Below are 26,577 nucleotides of genomic sequence, written 5' to 3' on the forward strand. Positions count from 1 at the left end.
GCTTCCCCAAGAGACAGCCAGGACTCACCAGTGACGGCGATGCAGGAGTCGATGGCAGCATTCCTGCAGGCGCAGATGATGACCACGTAGATGGTCTTAGAGAGTTTACCCTCGATGAGCAGCCGGAACATCTCGGAGAGACCCTCGGCCAGGGAGTAAGTGCACTCAATGACATGCACGCTGTCATTGCAAGAGCTGGCAGCCAGTCCTGCCAGCCAGGGCAGCTGTGCAGAAGTCACAGGGGCTGCAGTGTTAGGGGCTGGTGGGAAGGGCTGTGGAGGCGCCTGCTGGTACTGCCTGATCTCCGTCAGATGTGATTCACGCCAGGAGCGCAGGAAGATCTGCTCCAGGTCCTCCATCAGAGGCACCTGATCAGCAGCTGCAAGACATGGTGGCAAGAGATGACGTCAGTGCCTGCTTGTCAGGGGCACAGGCAGCTTGCCACCAATGCTATGGGCAGCTGAGACGACGTGGGCATGCTTAAAATCACACAGCCTGAAATAGTGATTGGAGAACAGAGAAGAACATAAAATGAAGTCAGCCAGCAACCCGCCATCTCAAAAGAACCACAAAGAAAAACAAAATACTCTCTTTCTCTCCATCTACCGTAAGGATTGTGGGTACTCAACTTGCTTCTTTACCATCAACCCTACAATCAGGTTTCCATATCTTATGGTCTCCCTGCACAGTTCTACCGATGGGTGTGTAAATTATTCTCTTGGAGGGGCCATTTGGTCATCCTGGTTGCTACTGCATATTTCTGTATTTCTTCAAGGAATTCCTCTGTAGGTACATCTGAAGTGCATGCCTTTAGGATACTGTGTTACTTCCTAGGCATGCTGAATAGTTTTATTTCAACACAACACAAGCTAGAGTCCTCTGGGAAGAAGAAACCTCTACTGAGAAAATAGGATTGCCAGACTGGCCCTGACTGCCAGGCAAACCTGCTTGCTTTTCCATGATGGCGAATGTGGGAAGACTCCGCACACTGTGGGTGGTGCTACCACTAAGCAGGTGACCCTGGATGGTGCAGGAAAGCCAACTGAGCAAGCCAGTAAGCAGCACTCCTCCATGGCCTTTCCATCAGTCCCTGTCCTGTAACATGAAACTGTAAGCTGAAATAAACCCTTTCCTCCCCCATGTTGCTTTTGGCTGTGGTGTTTATCACAGAAATTGAAAGCCTGGGCTTGAATTCTCAAAAGTCAGCTTTCCCCAATGTGATGGGTGTGACAGTTCTAGTCAGCACTCGCAGCATCAATGGGTACCATCTCTTGGGTACTGAGAAAAATGACGTGTTCCATTGCTCATGTGTCTCTCTTCAGCAACTAACGAGATCAGACATCTTTCAAAAGTCCCTGTATTTTCTTTTGTGAATTATCTGGGTGCTCTAGCTGAACATTTCCTTTGAGAAGCTGGAGGGGAGGTTCTCAGACTTCCAGCCTGCTTTCCCCAACTATGGGACCTTCGCTGCCCTGCCCACAGGACAGCTATGAGCTCAGCCCAACATGAATGTAAACTTTTTTTTCTTAAAATATTTATTTATTGGTTATGTATACAATATTCTTTCTGTGTGTATGCCTGAAGGCCAGAAGAGGGCATCGGACCTCATTACAGATGGTTGTGAGCCACCATGTGGTTGCTGGGAATTGACTTTTGGAATACTCAGGACCTTTGGAAGAGCAGGCAATGCTCTTAACCGCTGAGCCATCTTTCCAGCCCGAATGTAAACTTTCTTAAAACACCAAGGTACTTTTGCCATTTGAAAAACTCTGAATTCACCGTTCTCAAGTATGAATTCTTTAGGTGGCAATGCTGGGTGACAAACGTCAAAAGGTTGGCCAAGCCTATCACAACTCCGCAATCTGTAAAAGACAGCTTGTAGCAGCCACTTAGGGTTGTGCAGGAGTGTGATTAGGTGGGCTTAGAGCTTCGTTTGCTTTTCCACTTATTTCTTGTCTGTGCTATAGAACATAGGAGCAAGTCAAAATGCAACAGGCAGGAGTCAGGTTTCTCCTTCCACCATGTAGTTTCCAGGTATCAAACTCATCTTCAGGCTTGAAAGCAAGCACCTTTATCCCCTTGGGCTATCCCATGGGCCCCGTTTTCTTTATTTTATTATTAGATGCCTCCGGATTATGGCTAGTTATTTGAAGTGTGTGATCAAATTAGAATCGGCAGGTTGGCTGTTATACCCCTTGTCTCTAAGAACTCTCCTTTGAGCCCTTATCTCTCTAAAAGCATCACCTCCAGGCAGAGCTCCCTTAGAGGTGGGCTAGACTTCCTACATTTGTATCCTGGTCTCCATTCTCTCTGATCTGCTTTTATACAGCTTTTGTCACTGCCTCTGCTTCCATATCCTCCATCAAGGCAGCCAGCCTTCCATGTGGCGAACCCACAATCAATTACCAGTGTCCCTAGCCACACTGATGGGTGCTCGGCCTGTGACTTTGACACCGTTTCCTTCAGTGGCCTCTGTATCAACCTAATCACCCCCCCCCACACACACACACCCCTAGTGAGCACCAAGCTGGCCCTGCAGAGACTGCACCCACACATAAAGCAACAGACTGATGTTCTTGGTCCTGCAGCACACATCCCAACCTGGAGGAGGCGCTCATAGAAACACAGCAGCCACGGTTGCTCCTGGAGTGACATTGCTCTAGAAACAAAGGAAACTAGATACAGACCAGGGGGCTCTGGTGTGGGGAGCTGTCCCGGGTATAACAAGGTTCCTTTGAGGAGATAGTGTATGGGTCAAAACTCAAATGGCAAGAAGGGTCCAGGTTCATGGATGTCCTAGACCAGAGTGCTTCAAACAGAAGCTGCAAGTCCACGATGCTCTGGCATGAATAACACTGCACAAGAAGTAGCAACTGGGGCAGAGTGGGAAGATGGGAGTGGAAGCCTGGCAGCCACCAGACCTAGGGATAAATGTCAATCGGGCAGGACTAGAAACGGTCGGTGAGCTCCAGGGAACAAGGAGATGTGGTTTGGTCAACAGTTCCCACAGACCTGGAGACCAAGAGGCCAGAGGTTTGTGATGGGGAAGAAGGTGACAAAGACAGGGTGGGGCTGGATCCTGGGTGGATCTGTGCCAATCAATCGACTCACATGGGTCTTGGGAAGGAGCCTCAGAGAAACCTGATGCTGGGTCTGCCTTCCACAACCTTCACTATCCCATGGTTCTGTCCTGATCCTCCTCACCCACTGACTACCTCGGTATCAAGGGTCAAACCTGAGCTCCTCACTGCCCACCCACGGCTGCTCACAGTGGTTCACAGCTGGCTGGACACTTCCACACAGACTATTCTCAAGCTCACATTCCCTAAATCTCTACCGTTGGCCTCAGCCTCTATGAGATTCAAGAGCTCTCTTTCCAGAGGGCAGTTGGCCTTGAGAGCAACGCAACTAGAAGTAGCCAACAATTGTTTCACTACTCTCCACTGCTCACTTTTTTGCTACACACACACAGCTCACCGTGCTCCCTCGTACCCACAGTCAGCCCCCAACTGTGCTCCCACCCACCCATACCCCAATTGGGGCTCCCACCCACACCCAGCCTGACCTGTACTCTCTTCTCAGCTCTTTCCAAGGCTGCTCCTTCTGGCAGTCAAGTCTCTACTCACAGGCCTTTCTTGATGTCCCTAAGTAGACCCCACATGCCCACACCTCATCAAGTTCTCTCCTGCCTCTTGCGTCTCTTCTCCAGTTGAGCTGACTCTCCCTGAGAGCACAATGTTGGCTTCATCACCTGTGCCCTTGTGTCAGGCTCAGCCTATGAAAGGTCAGCGTGTTGCCTGAATATGGCCCGCATCTTTGCACTTAGACGGGCAGGTGAGTGACTGGTCTCTGAATCACCCTTGTTGATTACACCCTTCTGTTTGTGGACCCCCTCCCTGGAAAGGTTAGGGCTAACCTGGTCTTCAGATCCCTCCCTGGCCTCCTGAGTCTAGCTGGCCCTCCCGGTAAGATCCATCCCTAGCCCACAGCTGGACCTAGGCTCACCCAGCTGGACGAGGTAGTAGACAGTCAGCAACAGTTGCGTCTCCTCAGATATGGGCTGCATGGTGGAGGCACCGTGCTGCTCGTAGGCCCTGGACAGCGACTGGGAGTTCTGGTAGCAAGTATACAGCAGGGGGCTGATGACCACATCATTCAGGTTTCCGCAGAGGTACGGGAAGTTCCCGTGGCCTAGGGAAGAAGAAAGCGGCCGCTTGGCAACTGGTCTTAGGGAGTGATATTTCATTCGTATTTTAATAAATAAAGCTTCCCTGAAGATCAAAGAGTAAAACAGCCTCACTGGTCAGCCATACAGACCGGGCAGTGGTGACACACACCTTTAATCTCAGAAACCACACTAGTCTACCATAGAAATCAGGTGGCTGTGGTGTACAACTTTAATCCCAGCCCTAGAGAGGAATATAAGATGGGAGGAGACAGCTCTCACACACAGTCTCTTTCTGAGATTCCTGGAGGCAGGATCGCCATTTCAGACTGAGGTAGAGGTAAGAGCCAGTGGTTGGCTGTTTTGCTTTTCGGACCTTCAGATTGAACCCCAATATCTGGGGGTTTTATTAATCATGCTATAGTCTTGTACTCAGCCTGGGTGGAGTACCACTGTGGATCCCCTAAGAGCCAGGGGAGTTCTTAGATCCCGTTTCTGAGAAATGTCAGACCTCCTATGGTCCTTGATGACCTAGTACACCTGCTCTGCCTTCTGGGACCTAGGATTAAAATGTCATCACTCATATCCAGCCAGGGCATTTGCTTGTTCATTTTGTCCAGTCCCTTATTTTGCAGTTGATCAAGTTCAAGGCCAAACAAAAGAAGTTTACCCAAAACCAAAGAGCAATGTCCTTGAAATGGCGGGGTGCACATAGCAGTGGGGACTGTTGACCAGACCTTGTTTTCCCCAAGGCCAAGCCTTACACACACACACACACACACACACACACACACACACACACACCAGGTCCTATAGTGAGCAGAGTTAACCAAACACCTCAGTGTCTAGACCCCATGACTCTAGAAAGGGAAAGACACTGAGTGACGCTGGAGTGTATCTAGAACCCTTCTGACGGCAGCTCCTGGGGTAGGACGGCCCGAGCAAGGGTCTGATCCCTCTTTACCATCATTAGCCGCATGACCCTAAGCAAGAACTTGACCTTCCCAAAGCCTTTGCACAATGGGAAGATGCCAAACAGTGAGGGCATGATGTGAACGAACGTTCCCTTTGTCACCAAAATGACACCAAATCTCCCCGTGCGTAGCTATGCACAGGCGTCATGTAGGGCTCCGTGGGCCACGTCTTGAGAGAAAATGTTTCTCGTGCTTGAGTAGGACCGATTTGCTAAGACACGTGCTGGTCCCACCAGCAGCTCCAGACTCAGACCTGTGAGTTCGCATCTCTGCTCACTCCCCTCAAGACGCTAGGGTAGGGGACCAGGGACCACAAGGAGACAGCATTGTCCACATATGTGCTGGCTTACAAGGGGCAATGCCTTAACAAAAGGGATGTCATGCTTGTCATGCAAGGGGTCCTGCGAGCTGCCCTGAGAACCAGATGAGAGCTGTGCTACAGAGCTGCTGGCTGGACCTGGAAGCCTGGGAGTGGCGGGCGTAGGGCAATGAGCACACCTGAGCAGAGGACCTGACCTCTAGGATGGCTCAGTGTGAGATGCGGGTGTGCAGGGTTCCCTCTGTGAGGGTCTTGGTCAGTGCGGATGCTGGTGTCCACCTCCGAGTCTCGCTACCTGCCCCAACTCTGTATTCTCAGCCTCTCTCACACGATTCAGAAAAGAGGGTGCAGATCTTCCATGGGGCCCTGAAGCCCTTCTACCATGCCAGTACTTTTTCTGTCATTTTCCTGCCATCTCCCCAATCAAGGAATTGGATCTATATGGTCCTGAGCACCGTTCTCCTCAGGCACTGCCAGCTTACCCTGCACACAGTTTCCCATTTGAAAGCCTCCAGCTACCGCAAAAGGATTTCTTCAGTTGAGCCACAAGGCGACCTCCAGGCAACACACATGAGCCACCACAGAGGAGACCAAATCAAATCTTACTCAAGGCTTCTGTAGCAGTGACCATAGCTGTCTCGGCCCAAAGTCAGAGGGTACGGCTTTGGATGAAAAGGGAACAAGCCATGGGGGGCTTTGTCCATTCCCCACCAGGCCTTGGTGCTCTGCACTAGCTGGGTAATTAAAGCCCGGGTTCTGTGAAACAGAGAATGAAGGAAAGGAGCAGAGGATGGAGTCACGACATGTCTGCTGGAACAAACCAATACGCTCTGCCATTCTCAGCAGTCTAGAGACTGGGCCCACTTCGTTCTCTTGCCCTGAAGAACTTTTGAATTGGCTCAGGGGGATTCCTTTGGAGCTGGACTGAGACGAGGTCACAGTTTTGTGTGGGATTCCTTGCAGGCTTCCCTGCCTCCCCAGCTGGGGGCACAGCTGTACTTGCCTTTAAATATCACCGGCTTGGCCTTGCAGATCTTCAGCAAGTTGTCTGGGACAGACACTGGTTCACCGGATGCCACCACTGGGAAGGTGACTGAAGCCGGTCCCACCAAGCCAGGCTGGGGCACACAGGGTACGCTGGTACCTTCTAGGAACACAACCAGCTCATCAGTAAAACACAGCAAAAGAGGCGATCTTTCCCCAGCCAACCCGATCCCCAGCCACCGTACAAAAACTACCGCCTGACCCATCTCCCCACTCATAAGACTTGTGGGCTCACCCAGCCCCACCTTTCCCCACCAAGAGACATAGTCTTTTTTGACACACAGGCCACAGCGTGGTAGAGAGGTTGCTTGTCTCTCTGCTACGCCAGAGTCGGCTGCCCAGAACTCCCTCACTTATCTGCGTGCACACATGCATACATGCTACTCGCAGGCCAAGCCACCCAATTCTGGGGTTTGAGCAAGACCCTAGCCACTTACCTTGCTTAGTTCTGTTGCCACCACCCTGAGGGAAGCCACTGTCCGTGGTTGATTTAGACTCTGGGGACCAACCTTTGTGTCGTTTTTTGGGAGGCCCAGAGTTTGGCAAGATACCTAGACAATATTCAGAGTGTGGGTTAGGCCACCATTGGGAACTGGTGTCAATAAAACTCTCCCATGATTTGGAGAACAGAACTGTTTTGTTTTGTTACATTGACAGAGCTGGGGCTCAAATCCAGGACCTTGTGCGTGTTAGGCAGATGTTCTCCCACTGAGCTACATCCCCCAACCCTTGGTAATTTTTAAAATTTCAGCTCTATGGATCTAGACAGGAGACATCCTGTCAATTTTTATAAATGTTTACTCCAAAGTTGTGTTTAAGCAGCATCTCTTTAAGTCTGAGCTCCTTGGTTTTTAAAATAGTCAAAATAATAGTAAAAATCTACTGAGAAAGTGGCTTAACCAGAGGAAGAGAGATGCATGTAAAATACTTAAATGAAACACTTAGGGGTTTGGGCTCCGTAAACTGCCTCTCCGGCCAGTATCAACATTACCAGCCCAGTAAAGGTTCAATGTACCAGCACAGTTTTGCCACTTGAGGGCAGTACTGATCCACATGCACAACAACTTCCTGCCCTCCAACCCCACCCTCGCCCAAATGGAAAGCTAATTTCACACTGCCCCAAGCTGGAAAACTAATTTCATTAAAAAGCAAGAGCAGAAGCTGGACCTGCTGCTGCTTGTGAGTCATCCCTGCCCACTCTGGATGTCAACAGGCTCGTGACGGAAAACTGTTCATAAATTAGTACCAAGAATTGGCTACCTTATTTTTTTAAAACTCTGGACACAAGTGTTCAGCTGTCCAGAGGTCCCATCTCAACCCTGTCATACTTTAAACACATCTGAACACTTTTAAAACTACCTAGCCAAGCGGGAGGGCGGGGGGGGGGGGGGGGTACATGCCTTTAATCCCAGCACCCGGAAGGCAAAACAAGCAGATTTCTGTCGAGCTCAAGGCTAGCCTGGTCTACACAGCAAGTTCTAGGCCAGCCAGGGATACACAGTGAGAGCCTGCCTTTAAACACAGACAAGCAAATGAAAACCTGTCTGTCTGAACACAAGCCTGTTCTGAGGACCTCAAGAAGCTCAGCATGTGTGGAATGAGGCCTCCCGATACCCGGGGCTCGTGGATGATGAGAGCTCTCAGGGCCAAGGGCGATGTCTCCCTCAGCCTATGCAGAGAATACACACAGACCTGGCTCTGCCTAAAGCCACCACTCGGGGCCCCTGAAGTGACAGGAAGATCATGCACCTTGTCACGAGTGCCCAGGTTATTCTAAAGCAGCAGCACTTTGAGAATGACTGCTGTTGAGTCTCCTCAGATAACTTCTTACCCTTAGACTGACCAAAGTGGAATAAAATCAAAACCAAACAGACACAGAGCTGAAAGGACATGAAGTCCTTGACTTTACAGAGTGCTTTCAAACCTGCAGGCTTCTTTGCCCTCAGAGGCAGGGGGGACTGTCATCTCTACACCAGTTCGTCTAACACTGGCCGCAGGAGCAGAGGAAGAGCTCTCAGAGACAGGACCTGGTTCCTCTAGGGCGTGGTCCCCAACTACAAGAGGGTAGGGCTGGAGCTGAGGATGCAGGGGAGATCTACAGGGGTCAACCAGAAACGTCTCTACCGGGCTCTAAGCCAGCAGTAAGTGATCTCAAAACATCACCAGAAACAGCCACTGATGTCAGCGTGAGACGATTATTTCTGTCTCCAGAGATAACCCTACCTGGCATTTTCTGAGGAGTCTGCAGGACTTTTAGCCACCTGTCCCCTCCATCTGGGAGCACCAGCCCCTCTTTCCCATTCTCCATTAGGGGGCAGTGTTTCACTGAGAGCGGCGAGTAGGCCTAACTTAGTTGGAAGCAGTTTCCAACACTGACAGCGAAAGACTTGGTAGCTCTGACACATGCCTATGCTCAACTCTGCGGCAACCCAGGTCAGCCAGCGTCTCTGACTCAGTCCTTCCCTCTGTTGGGTTCTACCACAGCCAGATGCTAGGGACTGCAAGGGACCGTCTGGCCTGAGTTGAGCTCTAGAAAGCCAGCTAACAGGTAGGGTGAGCGCCCTGAGGCTGGGCAGAGTGTGGACATCATGGTGAAGCCACCACGGAAGTGAACAGTTAGAGGAAGAATGAATGAGCATCAACGAGCTAAATTCTAGAAGGCCTTTGAGATCCCGGCAGGAAACTTAAAGGTCTCCATTCCACACACACCCACAAAGTAGGCTTGGAAAGTTCTAGTCCAGTCCTGAATCCAACCCTCTGTGGATCTCAGGGCCCCAGGCTGAGAGGATCTGCTGTGTTGTTGTATGAGGTGAAGACTACATGTCCACAGAGCTAAGCTCGGGGAAGAAGCTATGGACAGCAAGGGGCTTCCTGTCCTTATGGCCAAGGGCCGCTCTTCAACCGTGCGGCTGCCCTGCATCCGTTCTAGAGAAGGAACAGCCACAGGAGGAAGGCGGGAGTCTTGAGGGGAGGCTGAGGAATGATAAAAATTCCAGAACATGAAAGTTAGTCAGGACTGGAGAGTCTTAGATTCATGAGGGCTACTCCTTCAGCAAATGGCTCTGCAGCTGACAGATTTGGGTCAGAGAAACCTTCTGCTACAATGGAGTTGTATTCCAGTCCAGGGTGCCTCTCTGGACCTGTCTCTCTTCCACGATGTTGAAAATAAAACCCAGGAAAACACACTCTATCCATGAGCTACAACTCCATCCCCAGGATGGACATTCTCTAAGGACCTTTCCAATTTAATGTCTCAGACCCTAGGTTCCAGTTCAGGTGGACATGGGGCATGGGAGCCAGGTGACAAGGCAGGAAGGGAAGGAGAGCAAACAAGACTTTCTAGAACATTCTTAAGAATAGCAAGGTGGGAGAGCACGAGACTGGGAGTTTGAATGCAGTCCCCAAGTCTCTTTGCCCCTTCCTTCCCTCCAAAACTCAATTATCACGCCTGCTGACGCCCCCATTACCTCCCCCAGGTGTTAAATGGGCAGACAAGCTCCTGTGGTGGGCTGACACTGATATCAATAGCCTGTGAGCTCCTAGATGTGCACAGCAGCTGGGGATCCTCATCCTGTCCTCAGAGAGGCATTCTTACCCCCAAGAAGGGACCGCTGAAGAAGGCTGCAAGATCTACACCCAAGGAGGGACCGCTGAAGAAGGCTGTAAGATCCACTGCCTTACAAGACAGAGCTGGGCTCTGGATTCATATTTATCTGCCCTGACATCCACCTTCCCCCACCACTCCCAATCTTCCCAAAACCTGCATCAAGAGAGGCTACCTGCTACCAGCACAAAACCCTCTCTGCCCCTCAGCACACATGACTCTCCCATAGCATGGCCCAGGCACAGACCTGAGGACATGTGACATCCACCCTGATGCTCACCAACACATTAGACTCTGGAGCCTCCATGTCCCCAGTCCTGTACCCATATCCCCTCTGGCCCAGGTCCAGAGTAAAGAAGGGCCCTAGCACCTCCAGGACCAGCGGCACTACCTAAGGCTGAGGGACGAGGCACGGCAGACAGGCTACTCTTTGCCAGCTGTGGCTGTTTGGGGGAGTCTTTGCCATTGAAGACAGTGGGACCTGTTGCTGTGGTCACTGAGGGGTGATCAGAGGCCAGACCTGAAAGCAGAAAGCATGGGAAAGTGGTCAGAGCACAGGCTGCACTGGAACCAGGCAGACAAACTAGCTCTGATGAGTTCTATCAGGAAAGCAGGTTTCTGACATGGTGATTCTGCCACACGCAAACAAAGATACACGTGCATTCACATGTGCACATTTGTGCACATACTCCTAAAACCACATGCATGCATGTGTGCTTATAGAAACATGTGTACACCTTGTGCACATTCTTGCCCATGTGGACATAAATGTGCACATATGAATGCAAACTCATTTCCGATTTCACATGCATGTACATGTATGCACAGGTATGCATACAGGAACATATGCACGTTCCCCTACATAAACAACAAGTGCACAGAAACATACTTAATAAATACCCAAATGTACAAGGAACCAATATACACAAATACATGTACACACATTTAGAAAGACATAAATATTCCTGCTCACACATGAGCATGGGAACAGACAGATACATATGAATATGAACACACAAATACCATGAACCTTCTGTTTTCACTCCAGAGGGTCTAGTGTGGGTAAGGGAAGGTCTTGGGGTGCAAGTTGGCCGAATTTCCTAACCTGCAGCCCCATATCTGAGATGGTTGATTCTGTTTGCTTCCTACCTTCCTCCACTTCTGGAATTCAGTTTTATATCAAAACGCTGCAGGGAAGCATGGCAGGTTGGTTGATGACAAGGTCTGGGCTACTTATAGGGTTCAGGTTCCTTAAGTCTTGAGAATAATTCTGAAGGCAACCATGAACTCTGGTCCCATAAGGAGGCCTTCGTTGGCTGGAATCGTAGGAAGGTTTTCATGAAACTTCCCTGTCAAGGCAGTGGCCCATGTGACAGGTGGAATGTGATTCTGGGACTATCCAGTCTGTGTCTGAACCACAGTCCCATTACTTAAAAGTTATGTGACCTGAAACACATACTATATCTCTCCAAATTTCAATGTCCCCTCCATAAAATGGGAGTCATGACGGCAAGTGGCAGAGCTACCGTGTGAAGGATATAGGTGGGTAGACGTCCAGGGCATGGAACAAGTCCCTTAAGGGGCTGCCGTTACTATAACCTTATTTAATTCTTATAACTACCCTGTGAACTAGACTGAAAAGGACACCCCACACCTCCAAGTCTACACACGGGCAAACAGAGTTAAGTTTCAGGAATTAAGTGAATTGCACCATTCAGCAAAAACTAGAAACGCTGGTGTCTAACTGGGTGCTTAGACACAAAACAGCGGTTTCCTCAGTCCACAGTGGCAAAGGAAGAGAAGAGTCAGGACACTGTTGGAGGAAGAGGACAGAGGCCAGCTTGTCAAAAGGAGCCTAGAGCCCCTGAAGGACAGCGTGTCCCAGTGAGAATGATTGCTGGGTCTGCAGAGCCCAGGACACTGGCTTCACTCACAGGGCAATGTGCCACACTGACTCTCTGGGCAGGAAGGATGAAAACCACCAATGGCCTTCCAGAGTCCTCAGGAAGGCCGATATCTCCAGACAACGGCAACCACACTTACAGGCTTCGTCTGTGTGGCTCAAGGCCAGGCATGTGAAACAGAAATACCTGTATACAAACTTGCCTCCCTCAACTCCTCCCTGTGAGGTCCTGGGCAAGCCTCAACCCCCATGGAACCTCAATTTTCCAAACACCCCACTGGTTCACAGCTTTAGTGAGTAAGATACATGTCCAGGGTAGGCACACTCAACGCAGGATAAAGGACAAGAATCTAACCTCCGCCCCTCCTAGAAATCCCCTTGGAATGTTGACCTGATACTTGTCATCCCCTGAACTCTGTGTTGTGACTGGGGGAGGCAGAATGACTCTGAAGCAGGATCCCAACACTGGGGGAGATCACATTCCTTATCCAACAGGAGAGCAGGCAAGTTTTCCAAATGAAAGACAATGTGTACACTTTGCTAAAACTCACAAACTCAAAATGACCTAGGACAACACACCAAGTAAAACTTACAAGATGACATCGAGCAACAACACTCAAAGTGTGACCTTTATTTATTTTGAAGAATGCCAACTCCAGGGGCCTGGCTTTAGCACCTGGGACACCACTCACTAGTCTCACCTGCCTGTTGAGCTCCCACTGCGATGTTGGGGTTTGTCCCAGGAACAGGATCACTGGGGAAGGCAGCCAGAGACCCCGAGCTGTCCAGCGGTGGGAACAGAGAACTGGGACAGGTGTTGGTGGAGTTCTGCCGGCTTCTGAACTCTAACAGAGGCAAGAAGGACACATGAAGTTGGGTGGTGGTAGTGGCAGCACACGCCTTTAATCCCAGCACTTGGGAGGCAGAGGCAGGTGGATCTCTATGAGTTCGAGGCCAACCTGGTCTACAAGAGCTAGTTCCAGGACAGCCAGTGCTACAAAAAAAAAAATCACTCTCAAAAAAACCAAAGAAGAAGAAGGAGGAGGAGAAAATAGAGAAAGGAGAAGGAGGAGGAGGAAGAGGGGAAGGAGGAGGAGGAAGAGGAGATGATGATGATGACGATGATGATGATGACGATGATGATATGATGGCGACCAGGAAGAAAAGGAGGAAGAAGAAAGAAGAACGTAGTAATGAAATCTACTTGGCCCTTATCCAATGACTTCCTAGAGTGGAATTGTCTACAGGACCGTGGGACACATGAGTCTATAAAGAATGCCAATGCCATGCTAATCTGTTTCAGTGTGTTACAGGGCAGAGGTGCCTTGTTCCATAAACAGTTCCCTGCCAAAGGGTGACTCTATCCGCAGACAGAATAAGAGTGTCCCTTGGGGGGAACAAGAAATACTCTTTAGCCGGGCGGTGGTGGCGCACGCCTTTAATCCCAGCACAAGGGAGGCAGAGGCAGGCGGATCTCTGTGAGTTCGAGGCCAGCCTGGTCTACAAGAGCTAGTTCCAGGACAGGCTCCAAAGCTACAGAGAAACCCTGTCTCGAAAAAAAAAACAACAACAAAAAAGACACTTTATGCAACTGAGCTATCTGAGCCCTGTGCTTAACATCCAAGGAGACACGGGTGATGGTGACGCCCCGAGACACAGGACCACTCAGCACCTCCCTCCTCTCCTGCACCATCCTCTTTTATTTATAAGTCCTTCCCCCAGCAGCGGCTCTAGTCTGTGAGCTGGATAGAGAACTGGACCCACAGTGAAGGTCAGCTTCATCCATGGGGCCTAGGACTGAGTAGTGCACGGTAGGGACTTACTGAATAGTCATTGCGTACAATAAAGGAGGAAGAGGAAAAGAGAGGGGAAGGGGGGAGGGGAATCGAGGAACAGCACTCAGAGTCAGTCACTCAAAACTGAGAGATCCTCCTTCCACATAAAGAACCTGTGTGAAACATTCCAGAAAATGCAGAAAAGTGGGGGACAGAAGGACAGCTCTTCTGGACATTTCTGGAAAGCTCCTTCTCAGACACACTCTACCACTCCAGGCAGGCTTCAGAACAGCCAGTGTCCTAGCTTCTCCCCTCAGCATATGGGAGAGCTACAGACGAGACTGAGGACAGCCACCGTGCAGCCTTTTCCTGGTAAAGCCAGAGCCCAGCTCACCCCTGGGGACCAGACCCCAGAGCTGCTCTCTTTGGTCACAACTAGCCGAGTTCAGGGATGCGGAAGGCGGTGATGGTGTGGTATTGTTCAAACCCAGCTTTCTCAGCCTCATCCCAGTGACACTGTAGGGGATCCTAGCCTCTTGATGAGGATTGCAGGGCTTTTAGCATTAGTCTAGGTGCCAGGAGCAACCTCTAGATACTATGACCAAAAACATCCCTTAGCAGTGGTAAATGTCCCCTGGGAATAAAAACCACTGTCCCTTATACCCACCAAAAAGAGGCTCAGCACCAGGTGGCCCTCGGCTAGTGTTTGCAATGAGTCTGTTCAAATACAAGTGACACCAAGGAGCATCTTCAGGGCCAAGGGCTTGCTCTCCTGCTACAGCCTGTACCACTGTACAGACGTCCCTGACCCCTCCCCTCCTAGCCCTACAATGCTCACTGGGGGTGCACTCCCAGCTCCCCACTCCCACCCCTCCAGATTCAAGCCCCCCCCCCACCACACCTGAGCCTTTCCAGCAAATCAATGGTCCTTTGGTCAGTGCTCCCTGTGCGTTCCGGACCAAATAGTACTTGAGGTGCTTCTGTTTCTTGGGCTGTGTGCTCAGCTTCAGGTTGATGTGGTTGGAGAACTCGGTGAAGTAGCAGAAGCCTTTCTTCCCACAGCCAACACAGTTCCCAGAGAAACCTAGGCAGCAGGGAGCAAGCCATGAGCCTCTCTGCTTCCCTTTCAACTCCCCTTCCAACAGCTACAGCTCATCAGGACTCTGACGTTTGCACCCCCATACTGTCAGTCACCCAGAGACTGCCACCGGCATGGTAATCAGGCCGAGGAGTCAAGACTGCCTTAACTCAAATGGGAACAAAGGGACTGAGGCACAGAGGTGAGTCTGGGCAAGTGTGGGAGATTTCGCCCTCTTGGGGCGGTGTGTGTGTGTGTGTCAAAAATTCCATGTACGTGAATGTAGTCTACACACCACACATACAGTGGAATTTTATCCAGCAACAATGAAGAACACAATTGTATCATTTGAAGGGAAAAAAAATGAATGGAGTTAGAGATCATTATGTTAAGTGGAACAAGCCAGACAGAGTCAGAAAGACAAACAATACATGTTTTTCTCTCATTTTAAACATATATGTATGTGTATGTGTGTTGGTGGGTGGGTATATATATGTATACATGGGGCTTCAAAAGAGCTGGAGAGAGGAATAAGCGAGGATAATTGGGGAAAAAAGACAAAATATTATATTTTTATGATATTCAAATCCGGATTTTTATATGAGTATATGTGAAATACATGATATATATTTATACACATGTTATACATTGCTTTGGATATATATAATAAAGAGGTAACATTCTGAGGAGGAAGGGAACTAATGAGGGTGATAGGAGGGGGACTAGGAAGGGTAGCTGGGGCAAACATGAACAAAACACAAAGATAGACATGCAGGAAGATGTCATAATAAAACCCAGTGCTGAGAAGCAGCAGATAAAGAGCCATGCGTGGAGCTCACTTTAAAGGCCAGCTCAGCCAGTCAGGCAGATCAAAAAATATCAGATGCATAGTGGGGGCCCTGGGAGTGAGACCCAAAGTTTAGCAGCCAGCAGAGTGGAGCCATGGAAACATGGCTGTGTCAGGGTAGGGCATCCTCCTGCTGCGATAGGCTAGATGGGCCTCTCTGCCAGCTTGCAGCCCTAGATAGCCATCTGAGAGGGGATAAGAAAGCTCCTCGTATGAGCCATAGACATGCAGAGCGTGCATTTGGAGGGGTCTCTACAAAGCACAAAGTCCCTCCAACGGAACCAGCCACAGGCCTTGGTTAGTACAAGAGAGACCTAACAAGGTGGCCTTCCACCTGACCACTGCTCCTGAGTGTCAGCCATCCCACGACAACCTTGCTCTGCCAATAGCAGGCCTGGTTCCTAGGAGTCCAACGTCCTGGGTCAAGGGAGGTCCTGAGGCTGAGCCAAATTTACTTTCTTTATCGAGCTCTCTGCCTGATGGGCTCATTTGGTGTGAGGCCATAAAAGTCACATGTCTCTGCTTAAGCACTGCTCATACACAGGCTGTCCCTGGGAATTCTGGCTCATATTCGGAAGAAGACCAGTAGGTGACATGAAAGTTAAAGACATCGCCCTAGAGAAGACTCCACACTGCTCAAAATCTCCAATCTGCACATGTCTTAAGCATTTTAATATTCTATAAAAGGCCTTAGAAACAAGGAAAGACTTTGGCTGGGCTGGGATAGGTACAGGTGACGTGGCCATTCAGATCCAACTCATGCCACACCGGTGTGGACAGGTACTCATGCCACACCGGTGTGGACAGGTAAGGCAGCACGGACATGGGCAATGCTGAATGGGGCTTGGCGGAAAGCCGATGTGCACACAGTACCAGGACGTTGTACTGTTCGTTGTCAAGTGCACAGGGCACTTGCTCTGCTTAACTGACCCCATTGTCAGTCACGGTGGGAAGCAGAGCATTCTTGTGCAATCCGAAGAAACAGAGACACAAAGGGTGGGATTTAACCACAACCCAAGGATGAAGTGCAGATCCCACAGGCACGAAAGGCTGTGGAATCTTCCATCCATCCCTAGCTTCATCTTCTCCTCACTAAAACGAGGTGCCTCTTAACCCACCTACTCCAACTACCCCTGCCCTGCCCCTGCCTCAGTTTCTCCTCCACAAGCCCCCTACCCAGGTCCAGCCCTTCCTCAGTACTCAGCTCCCGGACTCAAGAGGGGAGACTGGGGGCGGGCACTTCCCCAGGCTCCTACGCGCAACTTTCTTAGAGTCCTGGAAACTGCTCAGCATCAGGCAGATGCATGTCTTGTCCTCCCAAATGGCCATGCTCTGGTGTGACTGCATACATGTCGGGCTGTATCTGTGTACGCATATGTGTGCTGACTGAGAGCACCATGTGATTCCGTGGCCAAGAGGGTAAGAAAGAGGGGGATGATTAACCTATTAATTAATTAATAATAAACACTTCTACTTATTCACTGGCCTCTAATCTAGGAACACACACAGCCCAACTGGCACCTAAGAATACAACACAACAAAAATGTCTAGGATTCCTGAGAAGAAATTCTAAACCTGAGTAGAGAAACGATGCTGAGCAAGGCATAGGAACTTCAAGGTCATGGTGTCAGCAACCATGCCCAGCAGGGAGGTGGCTACAGCCATGTGGAGCAGTCCCTGGTGACTCCTGGCCCAGTCGCACAGTGGACAATTGGGTCCAGCAGGCAGACTGGTCCCTTGCAATAGTAAAACCTTCCAGCTGAGGACATAGCTGTTTCAAAGGGGACATAGCTGTTCTGAGAGGCAGCTGGGGGATGAGCAAAGAAGCCAGGGTGAGAGCACGGGACCTAGTTGGTGCAGATGATGTCATCCTAAAACTTCAGGAAATTTATTAAAGGGCAACAGACACTTTCAAGAAAGATTACATCACGGAACCATTCCTTTTGGGAACCGACCTCAGGACTTAGAAGTCTAAAAAAAAACCAACAACAACAAAGTCATCAGAAAATGAGATCTCTGGACTAATGATTCAGACTCCTGGATGGCTACCACACCACCAAAAGTGGTCAGCACAAATAACCCCTCCTCTAACCAACTCAGCACCCCGGGATCACCCCTTGGATCTAGTGTGGCAACTAGAGGGCCATCTATGTAAGGATTGCATGCCCGCATGGATACTGCACTTGCAGGCCACTGTGTGAATGAAGCATGCCCTCCTGTGGGCAAGTGGTCCCTGACCACCTCTCCCTGCAGCAAGTAAACAAGAACACAGAGTCAGCAGGTCCTGACGCGTGTCTATCAGGCAGGCTACGACTTGTCTCTGAGCTTCATCATCACCGTCTGCAAATGTGATGGGAGCTAATGCTTATTGCACAGCCGTCGATGGTAAGTTGTGCGTGCAAAGCCTTTCATGTTACCAATGCCCACCGCCCCATTTGAATCTCATGAACCCCATACAATAATCCGTAAAGTCTCCAGCTTGCAGGTGAGGGGATCAAGGCACCATGGCCTGGGGTGCTGGGAGGTGCTGAGCCTCGCTTTCCTTACTCTGCTGTGTCATCTCCACAAAACCTCCCCATGGGGACACTACAAGGGTTAAGGTGTCTCCTAGTTATCTGACCCATCCCAGACTCAGAGCATGGTGTCCTCTCTTGTTCCTCTTGGACTAAGTGGGAAAGAGGAGAGTGCAGGCGGCAAGAGATAAGAAGTAACTGTCCTGGGTTCTGTTCTCTTCTGGTCTCTTTCTGTTCTCTGCCCAGTCACAGAAGACAGAAATAAAAGCTGTAATTGCCTTCCAGGTCTGAAGCGACATGATTCTTCCTGGAAGCTCTCACCATGTGTTCCTTTGGACGTGGTGGGTGGTGTCTAAGCACACAGCGTTATGACTCTGAGGGGAGGGGAGGCAGGGCGGGGTGGGGATGTCTAGACTTGTTTCCGGGATTCCTTCCTTTGCAGAGAGGGGGTCTCCATCTCCCAAGCCTCACGAATGTGCTGGAAGCCGTAACATGTGACTTTTCCTAATGGACTGCCATCTACAGAAGAGCTCTTGGATAGCCCCACGGGGTGGGGGGGTATGAGCAGCTGCAAACCTCGCATCCGTTGTCACATCCCTGTTTGTGGATGTGAATTCCTCAAAGGCGGGGGCAACAATTTCTGAGTCTCTCCTTGAAGTTCGAGACAAATCCCAGCCCTGTGTGGAAACACCCTACTTGGGTGGAAGACTCAAGCAAAGCTGAGTCAGTTAGACACCAGATGAGACACAGGCCTGTTGGGGTACAATGTGGAGGACTGTTATCTTAAGTCCTGTATTCAGCTCAAAACTCACTCTTGCCTTGGTTTCCTTTTTGATAAAAATCAGTAATGCATGGGACCCCCAAGAAAGTTTTCTAAAACACAATAACTGCCTTACCTTTTGAAGATTTATTTCTTGTTTTTGTTTATGTTTATGCATACATGTGTGTGGGAGGCGGGGGTGTCTTATGTATTCAGGTACCCACACAGACCATTAGAGGATACTGAATCTCCTGACCCTGCAGTGGGTACTAGGAACTGAACTCAGGTCCTTTGGAAGAGCAGCAAGCCCTATTAATTACTGAGCCTTCTCTGCAGCCCCTATTTGCCCATTCATGACACCACCAATATTTCTTAAAAGTATACCTTGGAAGGGAGAAAACAAAGGGACACATCATTTTCAAAAGGCAAGAGTTGAGGCTGCACCTCACGAGGTGAAGTGTCTGCTCGCTGTGTATGATGCATTGGGTTTGATCCCAACCTTACATTAAAACCAGGCATAGGGCTGCGCACCTGTATCCCAGCACAGGGCAATGGGAAAGGAGGACCAGAAGTTCAAGGTGGAGGCTATGTAGTATTTTTGAAGCCAGTCTGGAATACACGAGACTGTGTCTCGAAACATACATACATATTAAAAATGCAAAAGAGAAGAAATGAATCAACCAAGCACTTTAAGAGAACTTGGATTGGGTCTTGAATTTAATAAACCAACTTAAAAAAAAAAGAGAGTATATAGTGAAATCTGAACTCACTACTAAGTACATAACAATACTAAAGACTGCTCAAACTTTTTAGATAGGATAATGACACTGGCTTTCCAGAAAATTGTCCTTGTCTTATAGAGACAGATACATGTGGAAATAATTTCAGATGAAGCACGTGGCTGATGGAATTTGATTCCAGATCAGCCTGGAAGGGAGAAAAGACAGGAATCACACAGCATGGGGCTTGCTGCACCTGCACCCCACACAAGGAACCACTGAAGACAACGACACGGTGGGCTTCTGGGCTCTTCCCCCTCTATGTCTTAAGGTCAAAGGTAGCTTCCCAGCTTCTGTCCTGCAGGATCCAAATGAAGGCCACCTTCACACATCTCTCCAAGTGTCCATACCATGGTTCCCTAAACCAGTGCTACATCACCTGAGTTAAAGTACTCCTAGCTGCTGCGTGGGGGACCCTCTGAATGTCACCTATGAACGGTAGATTACAGTGTCTCTACTTCATTTGTTATTTCAAACTCTCTGGGATAGTTCCAGGCACATGAGCCTTCAGTAAATAAGATTTACTCTTGTGTGTCTCCTCGACCACCGTTATTACTATTTTCCAACTAGAATATTCTTACTAATTTGTCAGAACCTTGCTACCACTAAAACACCCTTTCATCACCAACGGTCCGTGGTAACACCCTGGTCACTTTCTGAGGGTGCAGTGCCCCCATAAGATGAGGTATAAGATTTGCTGGCGTAGTTGTTTTCTATCGACACTATGGACCCCACAGACCAAGCTCTGTCTGTTTGCCTGTGATTTCCCAGGTGTACATAAACACCAGCCTTCGGCTTGTCCTTACATATTCCATCAATGTGTAGATAACTTGCCTGCCAGCTAAACCACAAATTCATTTTCTCATAAGAAATGAGAATGCTAGGAAGAGAGACCTTTTCTTCTCTGATGGCTAAGGGACTGACCAACTTAGATTAATGATTGGCAACGGCAGCCAAAGCTGAAGAACACGCCTACATCTGTAACCTTCCAATTTTCGCAGACAAAATCCCCCAGCAGCTTCAAAGTTGCTAGAACAATATTCCTAAAGGCTCTGCTTCCTTAGGGGATGAGCCACAGGTCCAGTTTTATGGATCACTAAATTAGGCTGAACCTGGTTACTGCAGGAGCTGCGGAGACCACCTTGTCCTAGGCAGCCACCCGGGTTAATAGCAGGAAAACCTAAACAGTGTTAAGTGTCCAAGCTGAGAGCATAAACTTTTGTTCAAAGGAGAAAGAACAGGCTATTTCCAGGCAGCCCTTGTTCCTCTTTCTGGATGGCTTTCTGCCAGCAATTAACAATGTTTCTTCCTGGGCACTCTAGGAGGGGCCAGACTCGTAAGAGTTGGAGCAGAAAGAGCTGGGAGATTCCTGTCTCCGGGGCTCAAGAGGCAGAACCTCCCTGATTTACTGCCCCGTCAATTCCCTTATAGTCACAAAGAGGTGGAATTCAGACAAGCCCCCCTCTCTCGTCCCATCCCATCTCATCCCACCCCACCCACAGATCAAAAGACAGCCACTTGAGGCACCACAGTTAATACGGGTACTACGTGCACCCAGTGAGCAAACCCCATGAACCCAGGGAGAAAGCTCAGCACAGCTGTAGGGCTTCGGCTGGCTTCTTGGCTAATTTTCCAGTATTATTCTTAAAGAGCAGATCTCAATAAGTGTGCAGACCTGCCTTAGGAACCACTTCCCCCAAGACATGCTGCCCGTCCTGGGAACATTTATCTGCCTTCTCTCACAGTTTACACACAGTTTGACACTCCCCCCCCACTCGACCCCCCCGCAACACACACACAGTCTGGGAATTATTCCTTTTCTTCCCGATTCCCACTCTCTCCCATCCCAGTCCCTGAAGCCCTTCCTCTGCAGTGAGTTTTCCCACCCAGTTTTGGGACATAAGGGAACAAAACTGGATATTTAAAGGGCTGAAACCCATGGAGAATACAGACGAGTTTGGACCAGGAATCCTCTCTTGTACGGTGGCAAGACTCCATGTGGAAATGGACCACTGCCAAGTCATCCGCTACCCAGTCCTCCAAAGAGGTAACTGGCTAAATCCAAGAACAAACTGCCCAAAGCCATAACATGTATTCAAATCCCTCTCTACTGCAAGGATGGAGGGGGTATGGGAGGCCACATGGCGGTTTGCGGGTAAACAACAAACCAACCCTATTCAGACTTCTGGGCTCTCCATTCTAGCTGGCCTCTTCCTTGATGTTGCCACACAGGAAGGGAGTGTGGTACACAGTAAGACCATAATAATGTCCTCTGAGTGAGAGAAGGTCAGGCACGGCCTCAACGTCACAATGAGTCATCAGGATCTTAGCAGGCCAGTGATGACGTGAAAGACCATGGGCAGGTTCCCACAGCCAGGAGGGAAAGCGACCCCGACTGATACCTGACCACAGCAAAGCAGTGTGTAAGGGGAGAACCTGGAGACTGAAAGGCTTGAACTTGGACCCCTGATGTCTTCTTTATTCTCAGGACTTAAAACAAGTTCATGAACAAGTCTAAGCTCCCCTACAGAATTGTGACAGACACCACCTCTCCAGGGGGAGCCGTAAATCAAAGCAGAAGACTGTAGAAAGAAGATCTGGCAATCACTCGGATGTGACCACCTTGTAGCAGGGACAGACACACACACCACACACACACACAGCCTCACTCTCAGGGCCCCTGCCTGCTAGTTTCTGAAAGTACCTGGCCCAGGGTTTACAAGCCCTTTCTCATCCCGACAGACAAACGAAGGTTTGAATAGCAAACTACAAAAAAAAAAAAAAAAAAAAAATTAAGTGTTGAGCTTTTTAGAGGGAAGCAATCAGTCATTTTTTAAAACATTTATATGTGTAGGCATGTGAATGTATATGTGTGTGTGTCTATCTGTGTGTATGAAGGCCAGCAGTCAACCACAGCTGTCATTCCTAAGCTGTTTTTTTGTTTTTTGTTTTTTTTCAAATATCCTTGGGCTTGATAACTCAGCTCAACTGGCTGCCCAGGAAGTGGGGTTTTGATAAACACGGCCATCAGACCTGAAATTTTTCATGGCTGCTAAAAGATCAAACTTGATACTCGATAACACTTTACCAACCAAACATCTCCCTAGTCCCAACCAGTCATGCTTATAAATAATTCCCATTTTTTTCCTTCCATTCCATAAAGAAATACACAAAAAACAAACAAGCAAACAAACAAGCAGGTGTAGGACATCAAACATCAAAGCAGTCTGTCTCCAGCAGCTAAGGCCTCCTCATCCGGCCCCACCACCAAGCAGACAGCCACAAAGAAATGAAAGCGAGAACTCACCAAGCAGAGCATTGTGGCCGTTGTCGTCAGGCAAGAACCTCTTGTCCACTGCACACACCAGGAGGTGGTCGGGCAGGCTGGGAGACTTGGCCCCAACGAGGAGGAAGCCTGCGGGGACCTCGATGGGTTCTTGGGAAATGGAGACAAGACGAAGATCCTTCCCAGCCTGGCAGAAGCCTAGAAAGGGTAGACAGGGCTCACACACTGTCCTGAAACATTCCAAAACCAAGGAGCACCAAACACCACCTTACCTCTGGGTTAGGGTTTGATGTTAACTACATCTGAGACGAGACAAAACCATCAGAGGGTAAGGGTTGTCTCATCTTTTACATACTACGCTTTATGGGGCTGCAGAATGGCTATCTTCAGGAGGAGGGCAAGAGCAGGGCCTCCTCAGCTTCCCCTGTGGGAACTTGAGGTTCATCTACACCCTTTGGACCTTTGTATTGTAAACTTTTAAATGTATTTCCTATGTGGGAAATAAGTTCCCAGAATTATCCGAGAAAAGGGAAACTAGAGAGAAATGGCTGGGGTTCATGAGGCTTTCTGCACAGTCTTGTTCTAGCTCATGGTTCTCAACCTCCCTGGCACTGCAAACCTTTAACTCTCCTCAATGAGAGTTATTTTCAATGCTACTCCATAACTGAAATTTTACTAATATAAATATCTGTGTTTTTCCAATGGTCTTAGGTAACCCTGATGAAAAGATCATTTACCACCCCCCCACCCCCACAAAGGCATTGTGACCCCCAGGTTGAGAACTGCTGTTCGAGATAAAGGTGAGCTAAGATCCCAGGCTTTCTGCACTGTCAACCAAGAGAAAGAGGCAAGATCCACACTGCATCCCAGGAGCCAACCGTGGGACCCTGCCACCCTTCACCATTCTCACCATCCATCCCTCTCTGGGGACTGTCTCACAGCTGTACTGACTTCTTTGTCCCAGTAACATCGGCTGGCACTCAGGGTCAAGGGCAGAGGTCAAGTTCAGGCCTCAGAGTGCAGACAGCATTGGCAACGACCCTGATCATCTTCCAGTCTCATGCTGTCACTGCTCGCAAGTCCTGCACTAATGTCGTGTTCAGCCACCTGCAGCTCCCCCAATATGCGTCTCACCCCATAAGCCTTTGCAACACTGCTTCCTCTGTAGTTTCCAGGCCTCCCCAAACCTCGATAGCATCCTATCTAAGGCCTCCCAATCCTCTAAAACCCAGAGGAAGGACTCACTTCTCCAGGGAGCATCTCTGAAACCTTGCCTGCCTTTGGAGCTGCCCTCAGCTCCCATGTTGTCAAGCTTACCATCCATAAAGGGGACACAAAGTATCTGTCTCCCCAGATAGCGCCTGCAAGTTCTCATCTCTAATCTCTGAACTTCCAGAACACGGGCTCAATAAATTAATGGCTGATTACTATCGTAGTGATGGACAGGTCGTGGCTCAGGGAACCCGCAGGCCTCCTCAGGTGCACAGCATAAGCTCTCGCCACTGCGCTGAGACATTGCTGTACCCAGCATGCCTTGCCTCTGCTTTTTGTCACCAAGAACTGCTCCGATTCCCAGACAATGCAGATACCTTCACTTCACAGACAAGAACTGACAGGCATAAAAGGTCATTCCTCACCCATCCCAAATCAAGTACATAGCATAGTCAACTTGAATAAGAAAAATATATTCTGATTTTCAAACAATGGACCCAAAACAATGACTATTGGACCCCATGCCATCCTTACAGCTGAGGCTGCCTGTAGTGGCCTAGTGGCTGACTCTCAGCCTCCTGTAGCCTGTGTACGGACACAGGCCCAGCTCACATCTCAGGGGACAAGGAGGGTTATGACCGAGCTGCAGATCCTGAATGGGGGTTCAGTCTCTTACCATCTGTGGTGCAACAGCCTTCAGGAGGAGGGGGCAGCTGGTAGGCATTCGAAGGACTACTGGGTTCTAAGCCCCCTTCTCCTTCATCCTCTTCTTCCTCGTTGTCCGCTCGTCCACCGCCTGGACATGGGAGAGAAGAGGGTTGGTTTGTAAGGAAGCTGCGGTGGGGCCTTGGGAGTCTCCATCGGGGCCTTTCCCTCCACTTGGAGCTATAAGCTCATGGAGGTCAGGGGCCTGGGGAACTCATCAAACAAAGGAGCCCTGCACCTCTCTAGGATGAACTCTGCTCTGTCGTCATTGGTCCTTAGGGACACTCGGAAGTTGGGCATTCTGATCCTTCTGTACTGGAAGGAAATGCCAAGGGTCTCTCAGGGACGGTGACTCCCCAAGACCAAGGCCCACACAGACTCAGGCACAAGTTCACTTCTCTCCTAGCCCCGGCAGCTGCCTAGGTCTGCCCAGGTGTGTGTGTGGGGGGGGGGGTTGCTGTGGATACAGTAGCTAGACAAGGACCGAACACGGCACAGTAGGCATTCCAAAAGCATTTCTGTGAGACATTGAAACATGGAGTTCCTATTACAAATAAGAAACCTGGGGTGGGGGGCGGGTCACCAACCCATGGCTGTTCAACAGCCCCTGTGGGCCTGCAGGGGCCCCTAGTGTTCTGGCAAACCGAAGTAGCATGCACTGCCTAAATTTTGCATAAGGGAGCTGCTGAGCAATACATTAGTGTTCATCCAAAGAATGCATATATTCATTGCTGGAAATACAAACACACAAGCACACACACACACACACACATACACACGTATGTGCACATTTCAACTCTAGCAAGCCAAGTTTCAGTACTTAGATTGCTGCTACCTGTGTGGCCACAGGGCAGTCAGTTAACCTCTCTGTGCAAAATGAGTTGGTTACAAGGTAAGCCCTAGGTTGCTGCGAGCTGTGATGTTCTAGAAAATGTGGCACTTCCAAGTGGCACCCAATTTTCTACCTATGATTTAACTGTACAAGCTACTGGGACCATAACTTGACTGGAGCCAAGATCTTGAGGAGGAACTAACAACTCTCAACCTTCCTTGGTGCCCTGGACCTTGTGGGTGCTGAGGACAAACACCAAGTGGCAGGAAAATCATGGAAAGGTAAACAGGCAGGGTGGAAGAAATGAGCCCAGAAGCTCAGCCCCTTGGCGCCTTCCTGAGATTAAGGTAGGCACAGTTTGGTCCCTCGGGCAGGTCTCTGAGCCCCGCCAGACTCCAGGCACCAGCACCAGAGCAGATGGCACAGTCCACATGGGGCTCTGATCTAGCTCTGCAGGAACCCAGAGAATGGCACGGACACTAGCCTTGGACTGGACATTCCTGCAAGATCCCCAACAGCTAAAACGAACGTCTGCAGAGCCGGAGCCACGGATCAGCCCTGAGTTCAAGGGGACCAGGCTGTGCGTTATTCTGCAGAGCCCAACAGACAGACATTCCGACACACTTAGAAAGAAACAAGAGAAGAGAGTCTTATGCCTCAGAGGGCTCAAACTGCAGGCAGGGTTAAAGGTCAAAGGCCTGTGGTAGGTTTTCTGGACTTTGATGGGCTCCTCATCCAGCAGAAGCCCCCTGAGCAGACTAAACAGACGTGTTTACGGAGG

At 49.6% G+C, this 26,577-nt stretch overlaps 1 protein-coding gene across 1 annotated transcript in view; it reads right to left on the minus strand.

Annotated features, from left to right (window-relative positions):
* Positions 1–26,577, minus strand: part of Greb1 (growth regulating estrogen receptor binding 1) — a 128,823-nt gene that overhangs the window by 39,759 nt on the left and 62,487 nt on the right. The window contains exons 4-12 of the mRNA XM_057785741.1: positions 24,936–25,055; positions 23,069–23,245; positions 14,686–14,868; positions 12,711–12,854; positions 10,498–10,626; positions 6,940–7,053; positions 6,462–6,605; positions 4,006–4,191; positions 29–379 (exon numbers count right to left, since the gene is read on the minus strand). Coding sequence (XP_057641724.1) covers positions 29–379; positions 4,006–4,191; positions 6,462–6,605; positions 6,940–7,053; positions 10,498–10,626; positions 12,711–12,854; positions 14,686–14,868; positions 23,069–23,245; positions 24,936–25,055 — 1,548 coding nt within the window. The remainder of the gene's footprint in view (positions 1–28; positions 380–4,005; positions 4,192–6,461; positions 6,606–6,939; positions 7,054–10,497; positions 10,627–12,710; positions 12,855–14,685; positions 14,869–23,068; positions 23,246–24,935; positions 25,056–26,577) is intronic.

Source organism: Chionomys nivalis, chromosome 1 (assembly GCF_950005125.1).
Source record: "Chionomys nivalis chromosome 1, mChiNiv1.1, whole genome shotgun sequence".
In the NCBI taxonomy this organism is placed as follows: domain Eukaryota; kingdom Metazoa; phylum Chordata; class Mammalia; order Rodentia; family Cricetidae; genus Chionomys; species Chionomys nivalis.